The sequence below is a fragment of the Phyllostomus hastatus genome, unplaced genomic scaffold (assembly GCF_019186645.2).
Source record: "Phyllostomus hastatus isolate PE091 unplaced genomic scaffold, TTU_PhHast_1.1 phas_scaffold_182, whole genome shotgun sequence".
NCBI lineage: Eukaryota > Metazoa > Chordata > Mammalia > Chiroptera > Phyllostomidae > Phyllostomus > Phyllostomus hastatus.
The window spans coordinates 17,853,427-17,872,138 of NW_025334013.1; the positions used below are offsets into that span (position 1 = coordinate 17,853,427).

The 18,712-nt window shown below is 39.1% G+C and overlaps 1 protein-coding gene across 5 annotated transcripts in view; it reads left to right on the forward strand.

Moving 5' to 3' along the window:
• The first annotated feature begins 493 nt into the window (after positions 1–493).
• The window catches only part of LOC123831597 (mediator of RNA polymerase II transcription subunit 18), a 111,532-nt gene continuing 93,313 nt past the window's right edge, over positions 494–18,712 (forward strand). Inside the window, exons 1-2 of one of the 5 annotated variants that reach the window (XM_045858588.1) lie at positions 494–599; positions 1,363–1,504. In XM_045858588.1, the coding sequence (XP_045714544.1) occupies positions 1,432–1,504 (73 nt within the window). In that variant the 5' untranslated portion in view covers positions 494–599; positions 1,363–1,431. The other 4 variants (XM_045858596.1, XM_045858585.1, XM_045858586.1 and 1 more) reach the window with 4 other exon arrangements.

Here is an 18,712-nt window from a genome sequence, read left to right on the forward strand (position 1 = left end):
GCCTCTCGCACGCCCCCAACCGGAGACCTGGCCTGCAACTCGGGCTTGTGACATGAAGGAGCATCAAACGGGAACATTTCCCTTTGCAGGACAGCGTCCAACCCACTGAACCACATCAGTCAGGTCTCTCCCCGTATTTTTAAATTGGGGCAAAACATCCACAGCAAAGTGAACAAAGATTGCGCATATTGCTGAGCTCTCTAACTGTTCAAAACATTATTCTAAGCAGTAAAGGGGGTCTTTCATTTTTACCTTCAGGTACCCAACAAAAAGTGTTTTATAACAGTCTCTCTTTTTTTCTGCAGCTCCCTGTCCCAGACTCTTTTTCCCCATCAGGTCCAAGAGATCTCCTAGACAAAAACACCTCTGGGTCCCCGAACTTGGAAACAAATATTTTCCTGGAGGACGACCTATGACGTCAATTCCCCACCCCACCCCGCTCCGCCCTGCCCCGCCCCGCCGCCAACTCCCAGAAAAACTCTTAGAAGGAGGCCGCCATCTTCCCTGAGGCAGCAACGCGCATGCGTTCCTGAGAGCCCGGCAAGGAACGATTTTTAAGCCCTCTCGGCGTCCTTACGTTGCGGGGCGGCTGTGTGGAGGTGTGCGCGACATCCGGCTCCTGCCGGAAGCTGGAAAAGGAGGAGGTGTTCCCCTGTACAGGGACTTTTAACCTTAGAACTGTGGGCTAATTGTCTCTCCAAATCTCGGAGGTGGTTGGGTGGATATAACGCCCCGCTTTGCGAAAACAGGCAAGAACCCGCGCGGAGGTGTGTTTCTGGTGTAAGTGGGCACGTGTTCTCCATGCTGGCTTAGGAAGACGCAAACCAGTGTAAAAGAATTTCACGCTTCCGCCTGGCTCGCTTTAAAAGGCATTATTAGAGAAGCGGAAGGCCTAGATTTTCGTCTGGTGCAGCATCTGCCACCGTCTTGCTGTGTGTCCCTGAGTACCTCTCCGAGTCTCAATATCCTTATCTATAAGTGGACAAGTCCCTTAAGTCACCATTCAGTTCTTCTGCATGTTGAATTTATGTCATCTGAATGCTAAAACCTTGAGGGTTTTTAAATATCATTGGCCCCATTTTATAAGGAAGACATTGAGTCCCTGAGTGAGAAGTTTGATGACTTCCTCAAGAGTGCACGGAAAAGTTTTAGAGGTGTTTTAGACCTTAAGACTAGATTATATTGTAACTGCACGATCACGTCTCCTTTGTATATTTTTGTATCATCAGTTTCTGAAACTGGCCTATAGCAGTTACTTAAAAAGTTTTCAGTGGGCGAATGAATCTTTTGCTGTCAGGGCCAATGACAAGCAGATTTGGTGTCTCCACCTCTCTGATGTATTAACAAGTACAACGTTTCCAGGTGTATCCTGTACTTTACTTTATTGGGGACTCTGAATCCAGTATAAGTTCTTGAGCTTAATCAGACACAATGGAGGCACCTCCCGTCACCATGATGCCTGTCACTGGGGGCACCATTAACATGATGGAGTACTTGCTGCAGGGTAAGTGAACCAGAGAGCTTTGATTACCCATTTTTCCCTTTTTCTGTTCAGCTTCTGTGGAGATGAGAGGCTGTTATACAAAGGCAGCCTGCATAATTTCTGGCCTCCAATAGACAACCACTTTTTTTTTTAAGATTTTATTTACTTTTAGAGGGTGGGGAGGAGGGAGAGAGAGAGGGAGAGAAACATTGATTGGTTGCCTGTTGCATGCCCCCAACTGGGGACCTGACCTACAATCCAGACATGTGCCCTGAGTGGAAATCAAACCAGCAACCTTTCCTTCTGTAGGCAGGTGCTTAATCAATCCACTGAGCCACACCAACCAGGGCTGGACAACAATTTAAACAATTTTTTTTTACTCTTAATTATGGTCACCAATACAAAATTAAATTTACCATCTTGAACATTTTAAAGTAGTATTAGGTACATTCACATTGTTGTATAGCTCTAGAATGTTTTCATCTTGCAAAACTGAAACTCTATACCTATTAAACAGTAATTCCCCTTACTTCTGCCAGCCCTTGGCAACCACCTTTCTACTGTTTCTGATTTTGACACTTGAGATAGATACCTCATGTAAGTGGAATCATAACTTTTTTGTCTTTTTATGACTGGCTTATTTCACTTTGTTTAATGTACTCGAGGTTCATCAATATTGTAACATGACAGAATCTCCTTATTTAAAACTGAGTAATATTCTATGATATGTACATACCGTATTTCTTTTTTTAATGTAGTCTTTATTGTATTTTTTTTCATGACCATGTAATCTCCTTATACCCTTCCTCCCCTCAGCAGTCACCACACTATTGTTCATATCCAAGGACCATTTTTCTCTATCCATTCTTCTGGCAATGTACATTTGAGTTGCCTCCACTTCTTGGTTCAACATGGATATGCAACTATCTCTTCAAGATTCTGCTTTGAATTTTTTTGGATGTGTACCTAGAAGTGGGGTTACTGGATCATATAGTAATTCTATGATACTGTTTTTAGCTCCATCTTATAGATCAAGAGACAGAGATAAACTAACTTGCCCAGATAAGAAAACCCAAGACCTAAAGAGGGTAATGATTTTCAGGGGGTCATAGAATGTTTGGTGGAAGAGTATAGGCTTTAATTCAGATCATTCATTTAGTAACTTCAGGGGAACAAAACATCCTTCATTCCTTCATCATTTCAGTAATTGCCACTGTCATTCACCAGTTGCTCAAGCCAAGCATTCAGGGGTCAAGCTCCATTTTTTACTTTACCCCATATCCAGACCACCTCTGAGTACTATTCATTTTACTTCCATAATATATTTTAAGTATGTCTTTCCTTCACCTGCAGTACCACATCCTGTGTCTCTTGACTGAACTACTTTAGCAACCTCTTACATTGCTTCCACGTCTGATCATGTCTCTTCTTATAGAACAGGTAGTCATGTTTTTTTTGTGTTTTTTTTTTTAAGATTCTATTTTTAGAGAGAGAGGAAGAGGGGAAAAGAAACATCATTCTGTTCCTTATGGGACTGAGACTGAAACCTACAACCCAGGCATGGACCCTGACTGGGAATTGAACTGGTAACCTTTTGCTTTGCAGGACGACGCCCAACCAACAGCCACACTGGTCAGGGTGCGAGGTTGCAGGTTCAGTCCCTGGTGGTTGTGCGAGTGAGAGGCAAACCATCAATGTTTCTCTCTCACATTGATGTTTCTCTCCCTCTCTTCCTCCTTTCCCCTCTCTCTAAAATCAGTGGTCATGTCCTCAGGTAAGGATTAAAAAATTTTTTTGTTTTATTATTTTTCTTTCAGCTGTAAGAGAAAGTTTATTTAGAAAGTCACAGAGGTAGAAGAAGTGAGCTGTAGAAGGAATGGGCTCAGGAAACAAGTTACAGAGGCAAAAGATGGGGTCCTTCGCAGGTTCGATTCCCAGTCAGGGCACATGCCTGGGTTGCAGGCCACGGCCCCTAGCAACCGCACATTGATGTTTCTCACTCTCTCTCTTTCTCCCTCCCTTCCCTCTCTAAAAATAAATGAATAAAATCTTAAAAAAAAAAAAAAGATGGGGTCCTTGGAGGTTAGGAGAGAGATGGGAAAGGCACAGATGTGCTCCTTAGAGGGGGAGTGCCAGAATTGTTTTATTATTAAAAAATTCACCCCTGGCTGGTGTAGCTCAGTGGATTGAGCTCAGGCTGCGAACCAAAGCATTGCAGGTTTGATTCCCAGTCAGGGCACATGCCTGGGTTGCAGGCCACGGCCCCCAGCAACTGCGCATTGATGTTTCTCTCTCTCTTTTTCTCCCTCCCTTCCCTCTCGAAAAATAAGTAAATGAAATCTAAAAAAAAAAAAGTTTAACCTTAAAAAAAAACAATTTCTGCCCTGGCTATTGTGGCTCAGTAGATTGAATGCTGGTCTGCAAACCAAAGGGTTGCTGGTTCGATCCCTAGTCAGGGCACATGCCTGGGTTGTGGGTCAGGTCCCTGGTAGGGGGCACTTGAGATGCAACGACACACTAGTGTTTCTCTCCTTCTTTCTCTTTCCCTTTCTCTCTAAAAATAAAATAAAGAAAAACCTAAAAAAATGAAAAAATGGGTGTGATCTATGACAACTATGTCAAATGCTGCCAGGAGGATGAATAAAATGAGAACAAAGATTGGTGTATTTCTGTGAAGCAGTACAGTCTCTTTTACTTAAATATATATATTACATCAAAAGGAAATGTATTTTTTCTATAGATGGAAAACTTTTGTTTGCTGGAAATAGAAGATCATTCTTAAAACAAATGACAACAAAACAATAATACTACATTCCAGATACTGTTGCCTATTAAAGGTTCTGAACGCCACACCTGCTGGAGTTCAGCATTGTGAGAGAAGGCCTAAAGACTTTCTAGTACCAAATAAGACAGTGCAAAACATTGAAAAGGGATTAACTTTCTCACAGTGTTAGGTAGTACCTTGGCAGTATAAGCCCCCTAAAATATATATTAGACACTTGGTTCATTTAAGTTTTTTCAGTCTTTTATTAATTTCACTACCCAGAATGAAAGATGGGACTCAGTAGTGCTTTTTCCTTCTTCAGGAAGTGTTTTAGATCACAGCTTGGAAAGCCTTAACCATCGCCTTCGTGGTTTGTGTGACAACACGGAACTTGAGACTTTCTCTGATCATGAGATGGTATTCCTCCTTAAAGGCCAGCAGGCCAGTCCCTTTGTTCTAAGGGCCCGGCGCTCTCTGGATAGGGCAGGAGCACCATGGCATCTGCGCTACCTGGGACAGCCTGAGGTGGGAGACAAGAACCGTCACGCCCTGGTGCGAAACTGTGTGGACATTGCAACATCTGAGAACCTCACCGACTTCCTGATGGAAATGGGCTTCCGCATGGACCATGAGTTCGTAGCTAGGGGACACTTGTTCCGTAAGGGCATCATGAAAATTATGGTGTACAAGATCTTCCGTATCCTGGTGCCGGGGAACACAGAGAGCATTGAGGCCTTGTCACTCTCCTACCTTGTGGAACTAAGTGTCGTTGCCCCAGCTGGGCAGGACATGGTCTCTGATGACATGAGGAACTTTGCAGAGCAGCTGAAACCTCTAGTTCACCTAGAGAAAATAGACCCCAAACGGCTCATGTGACTGACACAGTCTGTCCACCATTGGGACTTGTCTTCACCTGTTACAAAGAAGACATACATGCCCCATTTCAGCACTGTCAGCCGGGCTTTCTTCCCTTAGGAAGGAGGGTAGTAAAAACTTAATTGGTTCTTTGTTCTTTTCTGTTTTCCTCATGTGACAAGTTCACTTTTGTGACAGCCTTTCTAAATTAAAGGCTCAGGAAAACATGGAGAATCTACTTAATTCTTCTGCACAAAAAGGGGAAATGGGTATAAATGAGCTTTTAGAAAGAAAAATCTCTTAATTGTTTTGCCATTTGTGTACAAGGTTTGTAAAATAAGACTGAGCTTGTATTGTGTGGTAATAAAGGCTATAAAGGGAAATGTCTGTATTTCTGATGCTACCCCATTACTCTGCTAATTTGGAATTCATTCATTACCCATTAGAGCAAAAAGAAGAAACGACAGGTTTTGGTTTTAGTTTTGGTAGAGATGGTAGTTTTTACCTCATAAAAACAGCATGTGTGTGTTGTTGGAAATTCAAATACAAAAGTAAGAAAAATAACCTGTAATCCTATTATTCAAAGAAATGTACTATTTCTATTTTGGTCTGTATCCTCCTGGTCTCTATTTTTGTACATTTATGTATATGAGATATACTTATTTTATAAAAATGTTCTGTGTATCCTGGTTTCTAACCTTTTTTTTGTTTAATTTATTAACATCTTTCTAGGGCATTAGGCTATAGTGTCCTGTGAAAACAAAACACTCGTTTATTGAGTTCTTATATGTGTCAGTGCTATCCTAAGTGCGTTAATGAATCTTCACAACAGACCCATTTTATAAGTAGGGAAACTAAAGTACAAAGAGATTAATTAGCTTTCCCTGAGCTATACGGATACTAATTAGTAGACCTGGTATTTAAATACTGAATTTGAATTGCTGTTTGTATCCCATCATATGGATTTTCCATAACTTAATTGGTTCTTCTACTTTGGTATTTTTAGTTTAATCCCGTGGGCTTTCTCATGCTTTTCTAAACAATCCCGCAATGCTAGTACTTCTAATTAAATATATGTTGACATCTATGGTAATTCTTTAGAATAAATTCTAGGGAACTGCTGCATCAAAGAGTATGTACTATTTGCACTATTGTAAGAATTCTGGCATGCATTGCCAGATGCCTTCCAGAAATGTTCTGGTTTTCTCTCCTACCAGCTATAAATGAGGTTTCCAACACAGCTGCCAAAACTGGGTGTAACCATGAAATCTTGTTTTTCCATTTGATGATAAATAGTGATTAATTTTCAAAGTATTCAGTGAGGTTTAAAATTTTTTTTATCAGACATTTTCTTCATTGTTCATCTTTTTAAATTAAAAAAAATTTAACCACTGATTTTTAAATTGAAAGGAAGGGGGAGAGAAACGTCGATTTGTTGCTCTACCTATCCATGCATTTACCGGTTGACTCCTGCTTGAACCTGGACCATAAATTGAACCTATAACCCTGGCGCATCAGCAAGACGCTCCAACTAACTGAGCTACCTGGCCAGGGCCATCTTTCTTTGTTAATTTATAAGGAGCTTTTATATAATTTTTTCCATTTGTCATTTGACTTTTAATGGATTTTGCAAAAACTATTCTATTTATTTTTAGAGAGGTGGGATAAGGAACAGAAACAGGCCAGCTGCCTCTCGCATGTGCCCTGACCTGGACTGAACCCACAACCCCGGCAGGTGCCTTGACTGGGAATCAAGCCAGTGACCCTTCCTTTCACAGGATAACACCCAACCAACTGAGCCATTCCAGTCAGGGCTTTTAATGGATTTTTTAAGTTCTTAGTTGGATAAATGTTGATCATTTTGATACTTAAGATGTTTTTTATTACACTGGAAAGAGTTTGGCTTGCTAAAAACAGCAGGTTACTCGAACCTTTAATTTTCTTCTGGAACCTCCATTTAGACAACACCCCATTTGAGCTACATTGGGATAAGTCATAATTCTTTTTGTACCTCAGTTTGCCACTCAAAAGGTTACATGAATACTCTGTTAGGATGCTTTGGGTTACAGGTAATAGAAAACCTATCCCCGCCTTAAACAGTAGAGATTGTATTGGGTTGGCCAAAAGGTTTGTTTGGTTCTTTCTGTAAGATGGCTCTAGTAGTGCTTAGTTGTCTTTAAATTCATTTGAAACAACTTTGTTAGATTGTATTGTGACAGCTGTCATATTAGCATGGATTCAAAAAAATCAGGGCTGCGAACCAAAGCATCGCAGGTTCGATTCCCAGTCAGGCCACATACCTGGGTTGCAGACCACGGACCCCAGCAACCGCACATTGATGTTTCTTTCTCTCTCCCTCCCTTCCCTCTCTAAAAATAAATAAATAAAATCTAAAAAAAAATCTGGTTAAAAAAATCAAAATTGGTGAGTTTTTGTGTAGCCATTTTAATATTGAAGATGGAAGAAAATACACAACATTCTCAGCATAATGCTTTATTATTTCAAGAAAGGTAAAAACAACTAAAATGCAAAAAAAAATGTGCAGGGTATGGAGAAGGTGCTCTGACTAATCGAATGTGTTAAAAGTGGTTTGTGAAGTTCCATGCTGGAGATTTGTCGCTGGACGATGCTCCACAGTTGGGTAGACCAGTTGAAGTTGACAGTGATCAAGTTGAGACATTGAGAACAATCAACGTTCTACCATGCAGGAAATAGCTAACATACTCATAATATCCAAATCAATAAAGATATTGGTGAACATGAAAAATATTTTATGGAAAAAACAATATGGACTTTTTTGCCAACCCAATAATATTATCTCACCTAATAAGTTCTAAGATGAGGTGTCTGCCAAGTTGGTTAGTTGGTTATTTCTCTGGCTCCGGGATCCTTTTCTGGCTTTCTGTGAATGTTTTAAAGAAACATAGCTTTTTTCCCCCTTCAGCTGCAGATTGCCTATGTGGATAAATCTTGTTCCTCCTTTCATAGTAGATTAACATAAATGATTCAGGAAAAGCCCCTTTCTTGTTTTGTAGTCTTCTCCTTAATTCCTAAACTCTTCTCACTTCTTGTATCCTATACTCACCCATTTTGATATGTTCAGTATATGTCTTTGGTGCCTGGCTTGTAAAGTGTGTTAGAGTTCTAAGACTATGTTCAGTTCACATAAGCAATATTGTGCTATAAATGTTCCTTTTCTTTTTAAAATTAACATTGCTTTTGTGATATGCTAACTTCCATATTGCATATGCTTTCATAGTAACAATAATATTAATACTTAAATAATCTTAACTCTGTGGCAGGTACTTTAAATGTTTTAACTTCTATACTTCTCACAACCACCATATGAGGTAGGTATTGTAAGTCCCATATTATAAATGAGAGTGAGACACACAGAGGTTACTCAGATTTTCTACTTTCACTTTTTAATTGAATGTATTGGTGACATTGGTTAATAAAATTACCTACTTCCATTCTTCAAAGTCAGAACCAGTAAGTGGTGGAGCCTGAACTTCAACTCAGGCAACTGAGCTCCAGAATCCAGGCATACAGCCACTGCGTGTCTGACGTGTTTTACTCATTCAGTCACTTGGTGATAGAAACCTAGATTGCCTTCACCTCTCTTGTTACCATTAAAAAAATGCTAAAATAAGCAAATTTGTAAATTGATGTGAATATTTCTCTGAGCCATATGTCAATGGGCATGTTCAGTTTTTGCCAAATATTGCCAGATTACCTTTGAGAATGGCTGTACTATTTACATTTCTAATGCCAGTGCATATGCACTCATTCACATCCTCACCAATCTTCGGTGTTACCCACCTGTCTAAGTTTTGCCAGTTTGGTGGTTGGAAAGTGGCGCTCTTGTTTTGTTTTGTTTGTTTTTTTCTAGTGAATTTGTGCTTTTATTTGTCTTAAGTGTTACAAATCTTAAGTATTTCACATAAGATTTCATTGTTGTATTTATTTATTTGTTTGTTTGTTTATTTGTTTATTTATATTTTATTTTATTTTATTTTATTGTTCAAATACAGTTTTCTGTCTTTTACGCCCATCCCGGCCCACCCCCCCCAGCCCTGCCCACCTCCCTCCCATTTCCACCCCCCCCTAGTTTTTGTCCATGTGTCCTTTAACTTGTTCCTGTAGACCCTTCCCCTTTTCCCCTGAAATTCCCTCCCCTCTCCCCTCTGGTCACTGTCAGCCTGTTCTCTATTTCAGTGTCTTTGGTTATATTTTGTTTGTTTGTTTGTTGTGTTGTTTAGGTTCCTGTTAAAGGTGAGATCATATGATATTTGTCTTTCACCACCTGGCTTATTTTGCTTAGCATAATGCTTTCCAGTTGCATCCATTCTGTGACAAAGGGTAGGAGCTCCTTCTTTCTTTCTGCTGCATAGAATTCCATTGTGTAAATGTACCATAGTTTTTTGATCCATTCATTTACTGATGGGCACCTAGGTTGCTTCCAGCACTTGGCTATTGTAAATTGTGCTGCTATGTGTTTGTTTTTAATTTAAAGTATAATTGACATATAATATTATATTGGCTTCCTGTTGGGAACCATCCTGCGTGGTTTCAGAAGCTATAACCCCCCATGGCTAAGGATGAGTGAGAGACCGTGGGACCCTAAGCCACTAAGGAGACAAGCTTATCTCCCTGGCAAGAGCACTGCCTCTGCCCACTTTACTTCACCCTGCCTGGCCCCCAGTGCATGACTGGTTAGCCAATGACGGGTAAGATTCCTCGAGGGATGGATGACCTAAGACAGGCACGGTCACAGGAGGGCTCTCAGGGAAGGACTTGGGGGGCAATGGAGAAAGGGGGTGATGGACCCTTGACCCTCAGCTTTGACATAGCCTGAGTCCTCATTCTCTCTGCAAGAAGTCTCCTAATCTCTTGGCTGCCTTACTTCTCCTGCTCAATCTAAGCCTGAAACAATGCTGGAGGTGGATGCAGCCCTCTGCTAGAAAGGGCGGGTTCCCCAGGTTGATTAGGCCTTAGAAAGAATGCATAAAATCCTGTGAAACCTGCTTTGCTAATACCCTCAATTCAAATGATAAGGGTCCAAGCGTGCAATGAGTTTGTTTCCCCAAAGTTTTATGGCCCTTTAGCTATTTGACCCTGACTCAAAACAGGCTCTCAGAGTTCTTCAAATGTTATCTATTTGATCATTACTACCTAACAATGATTGATGAGCTTTCCATATATGCCCTGTATTTCTATGCAAATTAAAGCCAATAAAAGCTTGTCAAGGCAAGGGTCAGTATGCTCTCCTCTCAAGAAAATGGCCGTGTCATCCCCTTTCCTGCACAGGACTTGGTAGTCCATGTGAATTTGTCTCGTCTCAGCCATAATGCTGCAGACACTGTGGGCCGGAGTCCGTGTCAGTTTTAGGTGTTCAGCATCACGATTAGACATTTCTATACCTTGCACGATGGTCATCGCCGTAGGTCTAGTTACCCCCTGTCATTAGACAAAGTTAATATATTATTGGTTTTTTTTAAGTGTTTTGTCCACAGCAAGTAGTAATTTTTTAAAAAATATTTTATTTATTTTTTTAGAGAGGGAATAGAGGGAGAAAGAGAGAGAGAAACATCAATGTGCGGTTGCTAGGGCCATGGCCTGCAACCCAGGCATGTGCCCTGGCTGGGAATCGAACCTGCGACACTTTGGTTTGCAGCCCGAGCTCAATCCACTGAGCTACGCCAGCCAGGGGTTATATTATTGTTTTTTAACTAATTTAATTATTTACTTTTAAATCCTCACTCAAGGATATTTTTATTGATTTCAGAGAGAAGACAAGAGAGAGAAACATCAATGTGAGAGGGAAACATTGTTCAGTTGTCCCCCATATGTGCCCTGACCAGAGATTGAACCCCCAACCTAGGTATATGCCCTGACTGGGAATCAAACCCACAACCTTTTCTTTTTTTAAGTGTACAGGGCAATGCTCCAACCACCTGAGCCACCCAGCCCAGGCATTAATGTAATATTGACTATAGTCCCCATGATGCACATTACATCCCTGTGACTTACTTATTTTAAACTAGAAATTTGTACCTCTTCATCCCCTTCTCCCATTCCAGCCACCCCCAAAGATCTTAGTTGTTTTGATTTGCATTTTTCTGATTATAATTAAATTTGAGCCCTTTATTCGTATACTTTTTTAAATATGATATTGTATAGACTACTTAGTATGTAAAACTAAGGTATCTACAACCTTTGCCTGTTTTTCTAGTTGCCTTCCGGTCTTGTTGATTTGTAGGAATCTTTTGTATATTGTAGACATTAATCCTTTGTTAGTTTTAAACACTGCAAATAACTTTCTTCCAGTGTCTATCTATATCCTTTGCCTATTTTTTCCTACTTGATTGCTTTTCTGTTGGTCTGTAGGAATTGTGTGTTTTCTAGACATCATTCCTTGTTTGTTTTAAACATTGCAAATACCTTCTCCCATTTTGTCACCTTCCTGTTAACTCTGTGATGTCATTAATTAAGCAGATGTCCTAAATTTTGACCTTATAGTTTAGAGTTCTGTTTAGGAAGTCTTTATTTACTCCTAGGTAGCACAGATGATCCTATATTAGGTTTATGTAACTTTCACAGTTAAGTCTTTAGTCCATCTGGAGTCCACCTTTAACATAGTATCAAGTGAAAATACAGCTTTTTTTTTCCATATGGTGAATTCATTTTTCTTTCATCACCTGAACAACAGTCTTCTCTGTGCTTTGTGATGCCACCTTTATCACATGTTAGGTTCCCATGTATATACTTTATTCCTAAATTCTGCATTTTTTCCATTGGTCTTTCTCTTTGTCTCCGCGCCAGCAGCACAGTGTTTTTTATTACTGCGGCTTTGTGGTAGAGCCAGTTCCACCAGTAGGACCGGTATCCCTACTTCTATTTTCCCCTCAAAATAGACTGTGCTTTCATAGGCCTTTCATTCTTTCGTATTCATTTTAGAGTTTTAGTTTCTCAACTTTACTACAGGAATTTTCACTGAAATTTCATTAAAAAGGTATAGATTAATTTGGGGAAGAACTGACGTCTTTGACTGGAACACTCCCTCCCCAGAGTTCAATGTGGTAGGCTCCCTGCACCTCTTTCAGGTCCCTGCTAACATGTCAGGGAAGATTTTCCTGACTATCTTAAACTAAGCAGCACACTCACTCCCTCTCTTTATCTTATTTAATCTTTTTCATAGCATTTGTTATTAAATAACTAGATTATTTATTCACTGCTTCTCTACCAAAATTCATGATGGCAGTTACTTTGTCTTGTTCTCTGCTGTATCCTAAGTACCCAAAACAACACCTGGCTTATGGCATTCTGAATATTTGTTAAACAAATAAGTATATTCTTTACACTGCTGAGGTTATCCTAATTATGACATTTATTCTGGTCTTCTTTTTTAAATTTAAATTTTTTCTTGACAAACTTCTTGAAGGGCATTGCTTTTAGGCCAATGACTATAGGTCAGACGTCGGCAAATTATACCTGTGCACATATGTGAGTCTGCTGTTTTCATAAATAAAGTTTTATTGGAGCATCCATATGCATTTATTTAAAAATTGTGTATGGCTTCTTTTGTACTATAATGACAGAGTTGAATGGCTGCAAAAGAGACCATTTGGAAACTTCACAGAAAGTATGCTGATCCTTACTGTAGACTATCATTTTGTTGCTATTGTAGATTGTGCTATAGTTTCGTTACATTTCAAGGTAGTTATTCCTGGTATAGAAGGACACTATTGGATTTCGTAAGATGATTTCTATTCTTGCAAACTTGATTAATAACTCTTTTATATTCTGATAGGTTTGCCTGCTGATAATATTGTATTTTCCATATAGAATATCCTATCATTGGCAAGAGTGACAAACAGCCCTAACTGGTGTGACTTGGTGGGTTAGGCATCATCCCCACAAACCCAAAGATTGCTGGTTTGATTCCCAGTCAGGGCACATGCCTGGGTGCGAGGTAGGTCCCCAGCTGGGAATATGCAAGAGGCAACAGATTTATGTTTCTCTCTCACACTAATGTTTCTCTCCCTCTCTTTCTCCTCCCTTTCCCCTCTCTCTAAAAATAAATAAAATCTTATCTTAAAAAATAGTAAAAAGCAGAAATATTTGCATATCTTTCACCTTTTTGTTGTCTAAAAGAATTGGGCAGATTCTCAAATACTCTAGATAACACTGGTAATAATAATGGGCATTCATGACTTAGTTCTGATCTTAATGTTATTGCCTCAAGTTTCTCTATTAAGTATGGAAAAAATAATGTGATTTTTATCCTTTGGCCCATTAATGTGGTAAGTTATATTGACAGATTTTTTGTGGATGGGCCATCCTTGTACTCCTGGGATAATTCCTATACATCATGATATTATCTTGTCAGTACACTGTTAGATTTGAGTACCTGTTATTTTGCTTAGGATATTTGCATTGAAGACTACCTTAATTGCCATCCAGAGATCTATGCAGTGTGACTACTCCCTATTTTTCCAACCTCTTTGCTGGAACTGCAATTTATGCACTGTACTGGATGCTGGGGTACAGCAATAGCTAAGATAGTCTTTATTCTTAACAGCTCCCATTATAAGGGCAGAAACAGACATTTATACATTTGGTATAGTCATAAAAGTTTATATGAAGAAAAGGCACTTTCCCAAAACAAATAAATCTTTAGCACTGACCAAGCAGGTCTTCTTCCTTTTCCATGGACAGACCTCAGTACTCCTGCTTACGTGTTCTCTTTCTTGACGCCCTTTCACCATTGCCTTTTCCACTCATCTCTGCCTGTGTGACTCCTACGTAACCAAAAAGCAAGATCCAACAATGGAAAGCATGTGATGTAGTGGTTAAGGGCTCAGGCTTGAGAGACAAATAGGTTCCAATCCTAGCCATATCGTTTACTAGCTATATGACTTTGGACATACTGCATTACCTTCCAAAGAATCCATTTCCTTGTCAGTCAAATGGAGAATAATAATTAATACCTTCACCACATAGAGGATACAATTAATTAACCTGTGTGAAGGCTTTCAACACAGGGCCTGACAAGTCACCAGGATTGTCCCTTTCTCTCCTACAATTAATCCTGGACCACAGGAAGGTCACAAAGTCTCTTCCTTTTGACTTCTGATACTTGATGGCAGCTAAGTAGCATGACTTGTTTCATATTTCATCATGTTCCCTAAACAGTAATTCTTTATATCTTGACTTTTAGTAGCTAAACAATTTAATAGTTGTTTGCGTCTTAAACAAATTATTTAAACTCTCAGAATGTCTATTTTCTTATCTGTCAAACAATCGTAATTACAATACCTATGTCACAGAGCTGTGATATGAGTTAAATGATCAATATACATAGAGACCTAGCAGAGTGCTTGACGTGCTTACTACTTACTAGCTGGTTTCAACTTCAGTATTATTAACAAGATTGTATGCTTCTTAAGGAAAGGAATTGTGTTTGTCTTTGTAGTACTATAACATAAGAGCAAAGGCCCCGGAGTCTTCAGTTCAAACTGAACTCAATTACAGGTATGTTGTGCACGCTGGGTAAGCCTTTCTAGGCCTTAGTTTTCTTATCTACAAAATGGGGAGGATAATAGAACCCAGTTCCTGGAGGTCATTGAGATAATCTACTCATTTAGCATTTAGCACAGTGCCTGGATTAAATATTGGTTTATCGATAAACTGTTATGTGCCAGATAATGTATTAAATGTTTTATTTAACATTGTTCTAAATATTTTATTTCTGTGAACCCCATAACCCCTGGCCACCTTAGTGCTACTCATATAATAATCTTTCACATATTCATTGAATGAATGAGTGACTGAATTAGTGAATGCTGAGTTGTAGACCACAGGAATCTTGCCTGTGTAAACTGGTTTGTCTCAGGTTAACATTCCTCATTCCTCTGTGATGAGTCAGTGTGTGAGTCATGAGATTCAGCAGCTGTAAAAAGCTGGAGGAGATTATGGGAAGGGGGACTTTTTATATTGTAGAAATAAACTTAATGACACAGAAAGGCATTCCAGATAGTTAATTTATTAACTTTCTGACCTTAGACAAATTACTTAACTTCTCTGCATCAGTTTCCTTATCATTAAATGGGAATACTAATACTGCCTTCCTTATAGAGTTAGTGTGAAGATTAAATGAGTTATTATGTGTAAAAATTCTTAGAATCCTACCTGGCCCATGGTAAACATTATAGAGACATAAACTGTAATTATTATTATATGAAAAAGAAAGTGTCAAAAAACATATATGTTATGCTACTTTTTATAAAACATGTACATAGAGAAAATGGTATGAAAGTAAATACTTCACCCTGGATGGTATAGCTTAGTGGATTGAGCACCGGCCTGCAAACCAAAAGGTCACTGGTTCAATTCCCAGTCAGGGGACGTGTCTGAGTTGCAGGCTGGGTCCCCAGTTGGGGGCATGTGAAAGGCAACTGATTAATGTATCTCTCACACTTTGATGTTTCTCTCCCTCTCTTTCTCCCTCCCTTCCCCTCTCTATAAAAATAAAATCTTAAAAAAAAAGAAAATAGAGACAACTGTACTCAATCAATAAAAAACTAATTAATTAGGAATTAAATTAAAAAAGAGAAAGTAAATACTTCAAAATGTTGATAGTTATTGCTTGGTACTGGAAATATGCTGTACTTTCTGTTGTTTTTGACTATCTTTTTTATGATGACTATACCAGTGTAGTTCTGGTATAATTTAAAAATAATAATTAAAAACAAACCAGAAGACTGTTGCTTTCCCACTCTGCCCGTGCCCCGATTTTTAGCAGTGTGGTTGGTGTAAGACGTGAAGGAGGGGTCAGTCTTCTCAATTCTCTTTAAAATGTGAGCCCACCTCTTTCAAAGTTGAGAAGCTCCCGCACCCAGGATGTGCTGAGACAGTGGCCGCTTCTGAGCAGCATGGGGCCCAACAATGTGGGCCAAGGCTGATCTCTGCAGGTAGACAGGATGTGAGTCATCGCATTGGCGGTTTTTGTCAAGTTGACTGTAATTGTTTCTGTGTTTCTCCCTGGAGGTGTGAATGTGAAGTGATGACATTAATTTTTTTAAAAAAACAAATACATCAGAAGATAAGCATCTAAACAAGTAGTTCCTTTCAAAGTATTATTTTGAGAACTCACACACTTATTTACAAATTTTACTATTTGTTCAAATAATTGTTTTATTTTGGTGGGGGAGGGAAGTCAAGCCTATTGATTCAAAATCAGTTTGTATGAAATAGTTATCTAGCTCCTAATGTATTAAAATTGTGATACCAAGTGTTTTTTTCGATGCGGTCAAATGGGTATTCTAATGCTTCTAGTGACATTTTAAGTTAGTTAAAACATATTTGAAAGCAATTTGTAAGTAAATATCTAGAATCATCAAATCCTTATACCCATTACATTTTTTAAAAATTTATTGAATTGAGAGAGAGAGAGGGAAATATCGATTAGTTGCTCCACTTACTCATGCATTCATTGGTTGATTCTTGTATGCACCCTGACTGGGGATCGAACCCACAACCTTAGTGTATAAGGACAATACTTTAACCAATTGAGTGGCCCGGCCAGGACTTTTTTTTTCCCCAATTCTTATCCCCTTTGATCGAATCTTCCCCATCTGGTAATCCAGGCTGAAGAAATAAGCTAAAGTATGGAAAAATCTACACATTTCATATAATAAAACACTTGAAGTCAATAATACTGTGTTGCATACTTGGAAGTTGCTGAGAGAGTAGCTATTAAGAGTTCTCATTACTAGAAATAAAAATTTAACTGTATGGTGACAGATATTAACTAGACTTATTGTGATGATCATTTTGCAATACATACAAATATCAAATCACTGTGTTGAACAACTGAAACTAATATAATGTTATATTTCAATTATTTCTCAATTAAAAAAAAGAAACTTGAAACAACCTAACTATTCAGCAAAAGAATTAGATATTAGTGGTTAAGTAAATTCTGGCACATTCATTAAAATTATTACTATGAGGACTCCATAGAGACATGAAAATTTGCTTACAATATATGAAATTAGGTTAACATGTTACAAATTATTTGTACACTATTTCCACTTTTTAAAAATATTTTATTTATTTATTTTTAGAGAGAGGGGAAAGGAAGGAGAAAGAGAGGGAGAGAAACATCAGTGTGTGGTTGCCTCTCACGCTCCCCCACTGGGAACCTGGCCTGCAACCCAAGCATGTTCCCTGACTGGGAATTAAACTGGTGACCCTTTGGTTCATAGGCCTGTGCTCAATCCACTGAGCTATACCAGCCACGGTTATCCCCACTCTTTTTAAAAACAGTATATTAAGCCCTGACCAGTGTGGTTCCGTTGGTGGGGCATCTTTCTGCAAAGCAAAAGGTCACTGGTTCAATTACCAGTCAGGGCATGTGCCTAGGTTGCAGGTTTGGTCCCTGGTCAGTGTGCATATGAGAGTCAACTGATTAATATTTCTCTCTCACATTGATGTTTCTCTCCTCTCTCTCCCCTCCCCTCTCTCTAAAATCAATAAACATGTCCTTGGGTGAGGATTTCAAAAGAAGATTCAACTGCTGTGCTGTACTGCATACCATTTGCTTACATTTATTGGGGGGGGGGCTTATGTTGGTGAGTAGGAAGAGAAAAGCCTGATATCTGTAGCTGATAGTTGTTCTACTGCCCAGCCTGGGGGACCTGTGTCTGAGTCCTGTAGAGAGAGGGCTGCAGTGTTCCCACATTTCACAGTAGCCAGTCTTGATGTGGGTCACTTCTCATTCATTGTGCTGAGTACATAGTGGACCCTTTCAATCTGGAAACTTATGGAAATGCCCTAGAATTGTTTTATGATTTCTTCAACTTTTAACACTCTCTCAGTGGAAATTGTCTTCAGCTGCTGCTCTTCCTTGACTGGGCCTCTAATTTTATCTTCTTTTTTCCCTCCTATTTTCCACATCTGTGTCTTTTTGCTATACTTTCTAGGACATTTTCTCAACTTTATCTTCCAATCTTTCTATCAGGCTATTACCTCTGCTTTTATGTTTTTCCAATTCAAAAAATTGTTTTCCCTTCCAAATATTCCTTATTATAGTTTCCTCCAATTGTTCCATATGTGCAGGTATTTTTTCTTTTCTTTTAGGAACTTCTCATTAGTACTTTAAGTGTTGTTTTCTCTTCATTGTCTTAGTTTCTTCCAAGTTTCTTCCTTCTGTTTGTTTTGGTCTCTTTTTCTCCTTTTAAAGAAAAGCCTCCTGTCTGAAAATCTGTCTTTCTGCTCACGAACGAAAGTTGGGGGCTAAAAGCTGATTGGAAGCTCCGTGCCTAAATATGGGAGCTATTGACATGGTGTCACTTGTCTGTGAGCCAATGACCATGAGGAACCATCAGCTGGGAGACCTCAATGCTATTATCTTTTTTTTTTCCAATTCTAAAATTTTATGGCTTTCTGGTTTTATCTATATTGTTTTTAAATATAACATACAAAAACAGAAGAGAGCAACCCTGGCTGGATAGCTCGGTTGATTGGAGCATTGTCCTGATACACCAAAGTTGTGGGTTTGATCTCTGTGAGGGCACATACAGGAGTCAACCAATGAATGCATA